Below are 13,719 nucleotides of genomic sequence, written 5' to 3'. Positions count from 1 at the left end.
GAACAAGGAATCGTGTTCTGCTACAGCTTGGACCAGTTTGGGGCCTCCTTAACATCGGGGATTCATCAAGATAAGTCCCTTTAACATGAAACTCTCCAGGCTTCTCCTTCTTATTCTCCCAGCACACTTACGCACCCTCAAATAAACTGAACTGAATGGAACTGAAATAAACTGAACTGAACGGAACTGAAATGAACTGCCATATATTCCCTTAGCTAGGAACAGAACTACAACCCCCAACACACACACACTCACACACGCATGCCACTCACACCTCATCACTTGGCCATAAACTATTGACATTTACCTGGAGTGCACATACATTTTTGTCATTAAAAGGACATTTGATTACTATATCTGGACTCGGCCATGTGGTGTATTTGATTTAATGAACCTTTGTGTGTATAATTCTGTGTTGAGAAAGAAAGTATCTGTTTTGATTTGATTTATGATTGTTGAGTAAAATATAATTGACTTACATGAAATTGGTTGATTTTTGCTTACTTTGCATTTTGTAGCCGGGTTAGCAGGCTAGTCGGGTTAGTTATCTCTCCAACTGTTCGCAGTCATAATTTTTTATTAAATTGACAGGGTGGAATTTTATTATTCTCCCGTCTGGAGCCCAACGTATATTTTGAAGAGTTGTGAGAGAAACCTACGCTACAACACAAACTACACAAAAGGTGCAAGTTCATTTATTCATTTAATTACTTATTTATTTTATTGGTAAAATAAACAAGTAAATGTTTGGTTTATTTTTCTTAAGAAATAAAATAAAAAGTACTGTTGGCCAAATCAAAGCAGCAGAGGCCAAGATATCTTAACTTTAAGTCCCTATTAGACAAGCTCCAAAAACCTTAACTTCCCATAATTCAATAATTTTTGTCTTTCATTGAACACCTCCTGCCAAATAACCACCCACATCTTTCTAACTCTATGCATTGGAGTTGTGATTCAGGTTTTTTGTTAAAATGTGTAGCCTCCAAGCCCAGCTATCTGCTGTTACCATTTCCTGACGAACTATCCGCCCAGCCTCTGGCTATGGCGCAGTTTGCCAGATGAGGTTGGTGAGCACAGGTGTCTTTTGTCTAGACACAATGGTAACAAAACTTGAAATCTTTCTGTCACTGAATCCAGCTGTTGTTTGCCAAGAAATTGTTCCAGCACTCAAAACTTTTTTACATTTCTGTTTAAAAGGTGCTCAATATGGAATTCAGAGTATTTCTAATGCCTCCACATAGCCTTTACCATGGAGACTGCTCAGCCAGTGGCTAGCCACTAACGGCGCTAACAGCTGACAAAGCTAACGGTGTTCCCCCTAGGGGAGGGGGGCACTACACTTCCGTGACAACACCGCGGGTCGGGACAACGTTATAATCGATTACCACCATATAAGCGCAGTGCAGAGCGGCGGCCATGAGCTAAAAAAAAAAAGGGTTTCCCAAAATGTTGAAATATATCTTTAAGTTTTAAGCGATGGCAAGCCAGGTTTCATCTGATCGCTATCTAGTTTAGTATGAGGCTATTCTCAGTAAATGGTTTGGACTTCAATTTCGCAGCCAAAATTGAGCTTCCATAATGCAGCAAAGCCTTGTTTGGCTCGAATGTTACTAATATCTGTATAAACCTGAAGGTAGTATACATTTAATGCACGTTTCAGTTGTAATGATATAGTTTTAATAGAGATTTTTTTAAATGGTTAGCACCTCATCTGTTTTTTATCACAGTACAGTGTAAAAGTTTGAAGACTATCTGACAGACAACTCTTATCAGTCAAAATGGTGTTTGTGTCGTATCATATTTTAAGTATCATCAGTGATCCTGTCATAGATTAACAGACAATCACCATCTAAAAAGCTCCTGCTCTCCAAATTCCTGTGCCACTTGATGTTTGCATCCGGAAATTAACTGAAAAAGAACATCAGCCAAAGCACCAGGCATATTACCCTGACATCTGCACATGCTTTTACTAGCTTGACATTAATACTTGTAGTAATTTGCAGTCAAGAACCAATTTGAGGAATAGCAAGCATTTCAAATGTTGGCAAAAATAGATATGCATCCCCAATTTTTTGTAATAAGAAGGCTGCACTTTTAGTTTGTAACTGTACACAAGAAGAAATAAAACACTAAATGCCCATCTTGCTGAATCATCCTGAGCTCAACGGAGGGACTGACTTGTGTTCGTATTGTTACTCTGCACACAGGCTTGACAGAACGTTACGCGACGGCTCAACAAGCCCCCGGTGTTACCAAGGACTACTGGTCTAATAGTTTACACTGCTAACAACAAGGCTTCATTTAAAGAATGCCAATACACAGAAGTTATTGGGATGAGACGGAACATGTTTAATGAACTGGATGGTCCAAAATATTTGTTATCACCACATAATTACCCTCATATATTTGCAACTGGCCAATAACAGTGAGAGTGCTATTGATTGTTTTGGGGTTGTGAGAGTGAAAAGACTTGAGCCGGTTCAGAGATGTGGGTAAAGACTCAGTGTTTCATGTTGTGATGGCCTCTGATAGTTACTGCACCATTTGAGCGTGTAGAGAATTACCTTTTGAACTCAACAAGAGCAGGAGGTTATGTGAGGGAATTGAGCTAATTGACTAAATACAGCGACTACTTTGGCAAGTTGAAGAAGGCAGAGGAACACATGTTTACACTCACCCACTAAAGATCAGAATGAGGTTGACCCATGGACTGATACATTCATTGTTTTACTGCGTCTCTGGTCAGGACCATTTTTTTTCCAAAGACTGACTTGTATAGCACCTTGGCAATGTGCATTACAATTACAGCACTCTTTGATCACCAATATGACCAAATATCCAGCTCGTTCTTATTCCCAAGGCGTCCAATATCGCTGCTTTGCATTCCTTGACGTCCGACGCACAGCACCCTTTGGGGCCGTTTCCATGTTGCGTCAAAAAACTCATGGAAAACGCAAGCTGTGCCGCTTTCATCAATTTATCAAAGGTGTTTAGGATGGTTGCGCTACTGTTGCTCCTGCCGTTGCTAAGCAACTAAAACCTTCGTGCTGGAATGACGATGATGAAGCAGTAATTTAGCGATAAGCCTCACCGATTAAACTAAAAAAAGATAAATGGGTGTCCAACACCATAAATCCCTGACTGTAGGTTGACTTGATTTGTCTGTTCTAATTTTGCTGACCTTTCAACTGGATGTTGTGACATTCTTCAACTGCAAGGGTAAAGCAGGTAAAATACTGTTTATATTTTCTATTCAATTAACTACAAAGTGCATCATTATTACACGCTCGGAGCAAATGCTGGAGTGTGATGATGTTGTATAAAGACTGAATAAAAACACGTAGGTAAAAAGGGAGGGAGGGTGCGTCAAACAAACACAGGACTTTCTACCAGGAGACCGGTGTTGGTGTCCTACAATGTTGTTGAAGTGCTACCGTGGCTCACTGGGTTAAGAGGGTTGTCTGGTAACTGCAAGGTCGACGGTTCGATCTTTGGCCGGGGCGTGTCATGTGTCGAGGTGTCCCTGAGCAAGACACTGAACCCTTGACCCCTAATGGCCGTATAACAATCCACTGCTATACAGGGATGGGTCAACGAAAGGGTTCAGTTGCCTAAATGTGTTTAAGGTGAACTGCGTCAATCTGGTGCACTTTTAGGGCAAAACTAAAATGCCGGATCTATGAAGAACTTTCTGCTCCAGTAAAGAATTTAATCCTAAACAAAGCATAGCAAACGAGTTATGATTTTCAAGAGTTGCCGACATTGCCGAAGACCCTGATTCACTGAGGACAGTTAGCTCCGGCTGTCAGTTGAGGTGGCAAAGTGCTGTGAAGTTCGCGGCCGGAGCCTTAAAATATTTTAGGACCCAATGGGATTTTCAGTGCCACCTTCTGGGCAAATTTTATTCAAACATTCCAAATACCAAAAATCGTAATAATAAACTCAGAATGTAGTACATTATGATATCAAATAGAAACAAGCCCGCAGCATGTCCATCCCCACAATATTTGAATCACCCTCTAAAACAAAGATACTCCTTTGATCTGTACAGATGAATACGTTTTTAACACCTCTTGTGTTTAGTATGCCGGAGCTTGTCTTCCTGCTGAACCAACCTTGTTGATTGCATATCTCGACTCACAGGCTTTAATATAGTGTGTCCTCAGCCAGCATGAATAGGCAATAAAAGCACTAATCCTTCCTTTTTGAGCCTTTTCATTTCTTTGTATTACCTGCTGCTTTTGCAACAAACGCCCCCGCAGCACAATCACATATTATTCATATCCGCCACTATGCCAAGAAAAAAAAGCCAAAGGCAATTTCAGTGCATCTCTTTTTAATGGGTAGAGGTCCATTATTGCATGGCTCTGTAATGATCAGATTGGACTTCTGCTGTGGCATAATGTCATGAACTCTGCAGTCTTCCAGAGTCCTCTTCCATCTCTCCATTGCCCCATTCGGATGGGAGCACGCTGTGTTCCTTTACCTTCCATGTCTAAAATACCATATCAATAGTCTTTCACATGCAAATGACAAAATGGCTGAGAAACGCACAGTTCATGCATCTCTGATTGAGCTGAACAAGCACGAGATGATGCAGAATTCACAAATAGAAGAAAGAACCGGGAACGAAATGTTCAATGTATTCTAGATCTGACTAAGGAATTGACCCGTGGAAGTGCAGAGCATTACCTCATTTCTGACTTTTTATTTCATTAAAGAAATGACCAAACTTTTTCCTTTGGAAATAATAACTGAAACTTCATGCTGAGACAGAGAAGGGGGAGGTAGTTTGCTTAGTTGTATGGTTTTGTACGGTGCATGTGGCTATCAGCAAACAGCTAACAGAATAGGTGGTTTTAAGATGCACTTAAAAGTTTAAATATTCTCAACTTTTCAGTTGCAGGTGCGGAGTCGCACCACTTGTCAATGTCACTTGACCGAGGCAGGCAAAGAAAACAAGCAAGAGGCAGGCTTTACTACTTCACCACTGACTTCCTGTTTGGATGCCAGAGGATGTGGTTGGAAGGGACATTGATATTGGCTATTTTAAATTACAATAAACTATATCATTTTCCCCCTCCTTCTCATTTAACAGCAGAGCAACATAAATCATTCTTTCCCCTGTTATTGTTGGAATGCTGTTCCAACTATTGTTATCCTGTTTCTCTTTATTCTTCTTCTTATATTTCTTCCGTCCCACCTCTTCATCTTCTTCATTTTTTAAGCTACAGAAACCGTTCAACTATCAAAATGTTCAGCTCTTTAATGACATTTCTGCTATCACTCTTCATATTTCTATCGCTTATGCTTCATGAATTATTAAACTTTTTGCAATTTTAATTTTGAATGGGATTTCAATGGAGAAAATGTTCAAATCCTCTTAAACTTCTTCAACTTTAAAATCCTTCAACTTCCTCATATTTTCAGCTACAGACACCATTTCAACTTTCAAATGTTGAGAAAACCCTGATCTATTGCCACATTATTCAGCTTTTTGATACATTTTAAACTTTTTGAACTGCAGCAATTTAACTTTTATGATTTTTCAGCCCTTTTCTGACTTTATAATGGGTGTGTATTGCGCAGCTTAGAGTGCGTGATGTCACCGCCAGAGTGAAGAGCAGCTTGAGATTCTTGTGAAAAAAAGATTTGTCTTTTGCCACTGTGTCCACAATCTTCACTCTTTATGCATAATTTCTGTATGTAGAAGTAGCTAATCTTGTCCTTGTTGTAGACAAATGACTGCAATCCCACAGATTTACACATTTGGCACAGAAGCCTGTTATTGAGAGGAAAACCAACTTTCTGCTCCATAGAGACCAATGTTAAATTTTGCTTCAAAAACATCTTCCACAGAACACGGTACCCCATTTCTAGATCGCCAGTTCAGCCACATTTTTTACACTACAGACACAATTTTTACAGGATCTGTTCTTCAACTCATCCTTCCCCTCATTCATTAATATCGGAGCAATAGGAGCTACGGTTATGGGAGTTTTGAGGATTTGTTTGAGAGGTGTTTCCCTGTTTTATCTCCATGAAAAGGCTGCAAGGACACAGGTGTTTCTGATTAAGCTAATTAGTGATGTTGATAAACACACAGACACACATGCACTTCTCTCTCTCTCTCGCTCTCTCTTGCTCTCTCTCTCTCTCTCTCATACAGTCATTCAGGTCTTAGAGACTTTTAGAGGACCCCCCCCTCCCCCCCATTTTAAAATAAAAGCCGCACACACATGATTTAGAGATATACGTGATGCAGCTCAGCCAATCAAATATGGGTATTCTGATAAGTTTCCTGATTCGAGTGACATTTACACACACCGCGACACAAGAGGGAGAGACGAGAAAAGACATGGCAGAGCAGGACAATAGTCATGTAAGCTGTAAAAGATAAAACATAGGACAATCTCCAAATGAGAAAGATTGCCAGAGAGATTAGAGTCTCTCTCTCTCTCACTCACTCACTCACTCATCCTCTCTCTCTCTCTCTCTCTGTCTGTCTCTCTCTTAGTCATTCAGGTCTTAGAGATTTTAAGAGGACTCCCCCCCCCACACACACACACCCCCCATTTTAAAGTAAAGGCCCCACAAAATGAATTCTAACCGAAATGCTTGTGATGAAGCCTGTCATTTAATAACCTGTTTATGTTTATCTAACATTATGATTATGTCTCCTCTCCCCTTCCACCCCACCCACACCCCATTTCAAAATAAAAGCCCCAAAGAGTGAATTCTAACTGAAATGCTTGTGATGAAGCCTGTCATTTAATAACCTCTGTTTATGTGTGTCAAACATTAAGATTATGTCTCCTCTCCCCCTCTCTCCCCCACCCAGTCCCACCCTTTCAAAATAAAAGCCTCATGGATTAACTGTATTTAAACGTTAAGCTCAAAATTAGGCTTTTGTTGAAATAATGAATGCTCTTACTAATACTGCGACAACTACTGCTACTAATATTTCTAGTATCACTACTACTACTACTACTGCTAATACTTCTACTGCAACTTTTGCTGTTGCTACTATTACTACTTCTACTACTACTACTACTACTGATACCATTGCTATTATTTCTACCACTACTGCTATTACTACCACTACCACTACTATTATTACTTATACCACAACTGCTACTACTGCTATTCCTGCTACTACTACAGCTATTAGTACGACTGCTACTAGTACTACTACTACTTCAAAAACTGACTTTACTATTACTACTACTTATTCTACTGCTACTACTGTTATATTAAATACTACGACCACTACTACAGCTATTACTACGACTACTGATACTACTTCTTCTTCTAATTACTAATACTTCGACAACTTCTACTACTACTACTACAACAAATATCACTACCGCTGAAATTTTTTTAAGCTACAGAAACCGTTCGAATATCAAAATGTTCAGCTCTTTCAGGAGAGGGGTGATATGACTTCATATTTGTAATCTTTCAAATTTTTGAATTATTAAGCTTTTTGCAATTGTTTTTAAATTGGATATCTATTTTCAGAAATGTTTTTGCAATTCATTTCAGCTTTCAGCATTCCAACGCATTTTCAGCAGGAAATGCATTTTCTAGTTTACACTTCATTGCCTGGTTGTGCACTCACCCCCGCTCATCAGCTGTTTTGCCCGACTTGCTTTGCCAAGGGGCGATTTTAAAGGAACCACATCTGTTGCAAAGCGTCAAGCTGCGATCGGCACCTAACTCAATGTTTTTTGTCACCTAACACTATTGTAAGCCGTTGAGTTGCCTCTCAGCAAAATGCTGAGTGAATTTAAGTGTGTCTTTTATCTTGAAAAGTAAAAACAGAATGAGTGGAGCCGTCTGCGTAAACACAAACATTGTGGAAAATAATCAAAGAATTATGAGTATTTTATTGTATTACCTGCATGTAAACAAAAATCATATTCAATGGCTCGAAAATGTTTCGGCTGGGCCTCAGTAGCTCACATGCAATGCATCACTGCTGCCACATTCTGTGTGCAGGTGAACTCAGCTTTCTCAGTCAATGAAGCACACACAAATGTATTTATTAAAAGGCACTACATTAGTGTTTACCATCAACACTAATTGGACATCCACATAAAAAAGTGAAGTTACTTGATTATAGGTAAATCCATCGTATAGGGACTTACTATTTGAGACTCAAGCATTATTTCAATATCAGCTTGAAAATTATCAGTCAATTTCATTGCTCATTTTACTTTGCACAATGGATATTTTGCCATATTTTATTAATTTCAAAAGTATCTTGAGGAGTTGACTCGTAGCACCATGTAGCTGTTTGTCACATGCATGCGGGTGACACGATCCACAATACTGCCAACGGTGTCACAATATTCCACTGACCAACTGGTGATGGTAAATAGAAATGCATTCATCACATTTCTATTAGCTCAAGGATTCAAGCAGGTTTTTTTGGTGATAAACACTGAACGTAACAAGAAAACTCATCAGGACACCTTTAAATACAAGTGTTTTTTTTCACTTTGAATAAGTGTCATTGAAACATAATTTAATATACAATTTTAATAGAAATATTTGTTGTGATGGAAATGACATGTGATAAAACAACTGGATGTAAATGATAAATGGACTGTGCTTGTACAGCGCTTTTCTAGTCTTCCGACTACTCAAAGCACTTTAACACTGCATGTTCATTTACACATTCGCACCCATGCACCGCATGCACAGCCTAAGTGTCATGGACATGGACTAGCGTAGACGGGGATCAAACCACCTATCCTCTGATTGAAGGACGACCTGCTTCACCACTGAGCATGTATCAGAAAAGACACAAACTGGGTGTAGACAATGTTGAATTCACAGTGGGTCATAAAGACAGCCGTGCTGGTGCTCTCTGCGGGTAACACTTTCAAACAGGTTGCAACTCTCATTTATCAGCGAACTCACAGCAGATTCTACTCTGAATGGCTGATGACAAACACCTGCTGCAGTGTGACATCATTGATTGGAGCACGGCGTTACATACTTGAAAGCTTGAGAGCAGCGTAGCAGCAGTGTTTGCAGCATGTGTGCTTGGGTTTACAATTTGCAAATAATGCATGTGAGGAGCTCACTTACTGCTGCTTTATGTTTCAGGCTTTCATTCCACACAAAAACATGACTTACTACCACTCTTCATCTATTGTTTTCAGAGCCTTGACCTGAAGACGTGCACTGCATAATAAAAGCATTAAGCAGGTTGAGTTAGTGGGAAGACTTTAATAGTCTGAGATTGATATTTTGTTGTAAACTAATTATTTGCTGTGTGTCAGTGTTGTGGTTCGATATGGTCCAGGGACCATTAAAGAAAACCTCAAATGGAAAAAAAAAAGCCCTTTGGAAAAACAAAACAACTCTTGTCCATTATGTGCATCATTTGTTGCCCTAAATATTAATCACGACAATTAAGAATAGTGCGTTGGAGAAAAAAAAGTTGTTAAAAAAAAGGGGGAAAACAAATCTGGTTTCCCATTCTTGTAGAACTGTGGTGAGCCAGTGTGAGTCAGCCTGACTCTAAAGGGTATTTAAAGGGCATCTACATTAGCCAGATTGAAGGCAGCATACAAAAAGACACTGCAACAAAAAGGCAGCAATTAGCAGAAGTTACTGCATCCCATTCCTTCCAAAAAAAACCTCATTACACACACACACACACACATCTGCAATCTTCATAACTGGTGAACAGCTTAGCACCATGAATCTGCATAAAGTGTGTATGAAGCATTTGTAACGCACTGTTCATATACAATAAACACAGCTCTTTCCTATTGTCTCTTATGTTTTGTGCCCTAAATTCTGTAAGTCTTTGATTGAAGACACACACACGCCATTTTTCTTTTTAGTTTAAATTGATAATACTGTAGATAAGCCTTGTGTGTCAAAGCCAGCATGATGAATAACATAAGCATAGTAATTGATAGGTATTGCATGTTAACACGAGTGCTTTGCTAACCTCTTAAACTCCAGTGTTTGTTAAATGATGGTGCTGCTTAGATCACTGATGGGTAGTGCCGGATCTGATAATACTACATACTGAACCTGGCTAACCATTGACATCACTTTGTCCACTTACTATCGGATAACATTAGCTATTGATAGCATTGTATTTTCCTGCCCTTATGAGCACCATAAAAGATTGTGTTACTATAGTCAGCATTAACAGCATTTTCAATCTAACACCAGAGTATAGGACCGATTTGTATTGCCTGTGGTGATATATGCATGTATCAGATGGTTGCTAAGTGCACATGGTTACTGTGGTTAAATAAACGGTGTGCAACGGGCATATACTTATGTGCAAGGACATCCATGTTTCAGTGTTCTTTCTTTACCTATATTTAGGAATCATTAGAAATCATTACATTGATGTATTCAAAGATTATATAACTGGTATCCGATTGCTACAATGGGATCCAATGATGGAATAGAAAAAGAATCCATGACCATTTGGACCTAAGATGGAATAGAAACTATGATGACATGTAGAATCTGTTGGAATGTTGGGAATCTATAAATACTCAGAACCAATTTTGGTTCAGACACAAAATTTACTCAACAAAATTGGCTTTGACAATGGAAGGTGCACATAGCTAGAGAAAACCAGGAGGAAAGAGGAGAGAAAAATCTGACGTTCAGCAGATGACACAGCTGGAAGACGTAGAATTCAACCAGGTTGAACCTCCAATCAATTGCTCCCTCAGTTCACTGGAAACCCAAATCATGTGTGTACTGAAGCAGCAAGGCGATGCTCAAAAGTACATCTGAGGGCAGAGATTTGTGGATGTCCAATCCTAACTTCAACATATGCCTGAGAAGAGGTTTGTAAAGCCTGCACTTGAAGTGTAAAGCACTGCAGGAAACAGAGAGCGGCTCTATATGTGCAGCGTCAGTGGCGCAGTCCATTATCACAGTAGTAATTTAATTGTTTAACTCTCTCCATTATTGCCTCCAGTATCTCCTCTCCAATGGGTGTGATCATCTTATTCTGTATTGTTTTCCCCATGAACTGATCAGCAATGTATTTATTCTCTGAAGTGGTCGCTCTTGGGTGGAACTTGGCACGCAGCTCCACCAGACCTAGACAGTTCCCATTATTTGGTTCATGTAGGGTGGAATCGTGACCATGGATAGAATGTTTTATTCTGCAAGATAACAGACTTTGGCAATGAATCTCTGTTTGTTTGTTTCAGCATTTGCCTTTCCAACTCGCGCCAGCAATCCATGATGGCATGGTGCACGTTTGACTTCTCAAGTGTGAGAGTGAGACACTCCCACATTCTCAAACCTAAGACTAGGTATAGTCTTAGCCACAGCTGAAAGTGTTTTGCAGCACCAAACAGCAGCTTTATCAGATCCTTTCACTTCTACTTGAATTGATCTACAACCCTATCACAGCATGGTCTCTTTGGTTGTCTGACATAAGTAAGTAACAGCCAATTCTCTAGTGAATGTTCATGATGGGGCCAGACGTAGCCGGTGGCAGATTTGTGACCCAGCAGCAAAGCCTCTATATCTGCCCTATATCTGTGTGCTATGTGTAGTTGTTTTTTGGCCAAGTCTAAATCACTGCAGGGTGTTGAGAGCCGTTTACAGATATCAGAGTGGCTAAATGGATTTTCTCTAACAGTCTGCTGTTTGTATAAACCCAGAGAATTTCGCTTCTCATCAAAGAATCTCAACAGTGTGAAAGCAAGGTAGAGTTTGTTTTGCCCGGAGACATATTCAAGCTCATGTTATTAATCAAGCACATCAAATTAAAACATGACAACAAAGGTTATCTTTGCTGATTGAGTCAGGGACAACAATGTAAACAACATTCAACACACACAGACATCACAGACAGAACATCTTACCTATGGCGTCACCTTGTTCATGGACCATACTGGCCAGATCCTTCATTATTTGACTGACGTCCAGCATGTCTTTCTATGGAGAAAACACAGTATATATTAATGTTATACCACTCTTCATCTCAGTGTCTGTCTGATATCAACCACTTGCACTGATTGGCTGAGAACACATTATAGATACAGGAAACACCAAATCCTGACTTGTTACTTGGTTTTACCATTAACTAATCAATAACTAGTTTTTTACTTTAATTGTATTACCTTTATTTCCTGGGTTTAAAAATATTTACAAGGTGTTATGTCATGTGTCCAAATATAGAATACAGCTTTTCCCTTGGTGTCGACTTTGATGAGTGGCAGCTAATTAGGCTAATTAGCTGCTAAAAAGAGTACAACACCAATTGAGCATTGCTGTCCTTTAACATTGGTGGAATCACATTGGACAACTACAAAGAAAACAATCAAAGTTGGTGCAGCAGAACCAGAGATATTGTTTTGCTTTTTTTAATACCAAGCATTATTCCTCCTTGTGAAACCTGGCGCCTACCATAACCACAATGTAAATAGAGATAAATATCCACCAAAGGTAGCATGAACTAAGACAGAGGTGCACACACTCAGTTAAAATGTATCAATTAGACCAAAACATGTCTTTTCCTTGGGATGATGAATCTATGCATCTAGTGTAATGGTGCATAACTTACAGACACACTAAAAGGACAGAGAGTAGAGGAAAATAGAACTGGAGTTATGTCAGTTTTGAGGACAGTTGGATCACTCATTTTAGTTCACAGGTCACATACAGCCAAATTTGATCTCAAGTGGGCCGGACCAACGAAACCATTGCATAATAACACCACCTCAGTTTGTCCCTTTTCTTGTTGTTTAAAGAAGTACAAGTACATTCTGAAAAGGTTCTTAAATAATGATCAATCTATTTACAATAGAAATGGGAAGAGCCTGAGATGTCTCGCTGATCTCTCGGCTACGACTAAAAACAGACTAACAGTAGCCTACGCAGGACAGTGTTATGTCACGTAGCCTGTACGTAACCACATGGGATCTATAATATCCAGCAAATGGCCTCCTGCTACTCTTATTAACACAACCCCTTGTGAACAAATAGGAAAGGCAGTGCATTTTATTGAAACATTGGAATTAATGACTTGAGTTTTCCTACTTGTATGTATGTTGTGGTCATTTCACAAATTTCTGTGAAATCTTTTTGAATCAGTGTGTACCTTGCTAGCTAGCTTACAGCTAACATATTTACAGTCAGTATTGGGGCGAAGACAGACTGCAGAAAAAGTTCAGCATTTAAATTTGTGCAAATAAAACAAGCTTTGAATTTGCTTTGCGATTATGTTGGAACACACCTGTAGAGTTGACTTGATGACTTCTTTGTAATGTTGGAAAATGCCACGATTACAGGACATGAGTGTGTATTTAGCTGGTGGTCTGCTCAATATTGGTGCCAAATAATAGATTTCCCTGAGTAACATCAGATTACACTACAGGGGGTTGTTGATTGATATTTGATGTGTTGTGCAACTATACATGCACAGATTTGTAAAGGAAATGCTAAATGACACTCCCCCCGTCCCTGTCTAATTGACACATTTGGATTTGTGTTTAATCCTGGACATTGTGCGCTTGACTTGACTAAGTTTTTCTTTCATTATTTCTCTGTCAGGGCACAGAGCAAACCAGTGCAGCTACGGCTGACCGCAGCTAAATCTCCGCAGTCCCCGAGCTTTGATTGTGCTCTCACTGTTTCAGCTCAAAGTAATATGAAAGCTTATAAAACCTCTGTCTATCTCCTGCTCACAGGTCTCCCCCCCCCTCCCCC

The 13,719-nt window shown here is 39.5% G+C and overlaps 1 protein-coding gene across 6 annotated transcripts in view; it reads right to left on the bottom strand.

Annotated features, from left to right (window-relative positions):
* The window catches only part of tsnare1 (T-SNARE Domain Containing 1), a 153,590-nt gene that overhangs the window by 43,695 nt on the left and 96,176 nt on the right, over window positions 1-13,719 (bottom strand). For all 6 annotated transcript variants that reach the window (XM_031868652.1, XM_031868648.1, XM_031868649.1 and 3 more), the window contains one exon: window positions 11,874-11,946. In XM_031868652.1, the coding sequence (XP_031724512.1) occupies window positions 11,874-11,946 (73 nt within the window). The remainder of the gene's footprint in view (window positions 1-11,873; window positions 11,947-13,719) is intronic.

This window comes from Anarrhichthys ocellatus, unplaced genomic scaffold (genome assembly GCF_004355925.1).
Source record: "Anarrhichthys ocellatus isolate YVR2014 unplaced genomic scaffold, GSC_Weel_1.0 scaffold43, whole genome shotgun sequence".
In the NCBI taxonomy this organism is placed as follows: Eukaryota; Metazoa; Chordata; class Actinopteri; order Perciformes; family Anarhichadidae; genus Anarrhichthys; species Anarrhichthys ocellatus.
The sequence above is the reverse complement of the archived record's forward strand: the minus strand, read 5'-3'. Positions and strand labels throughout refer to the sequence as shown.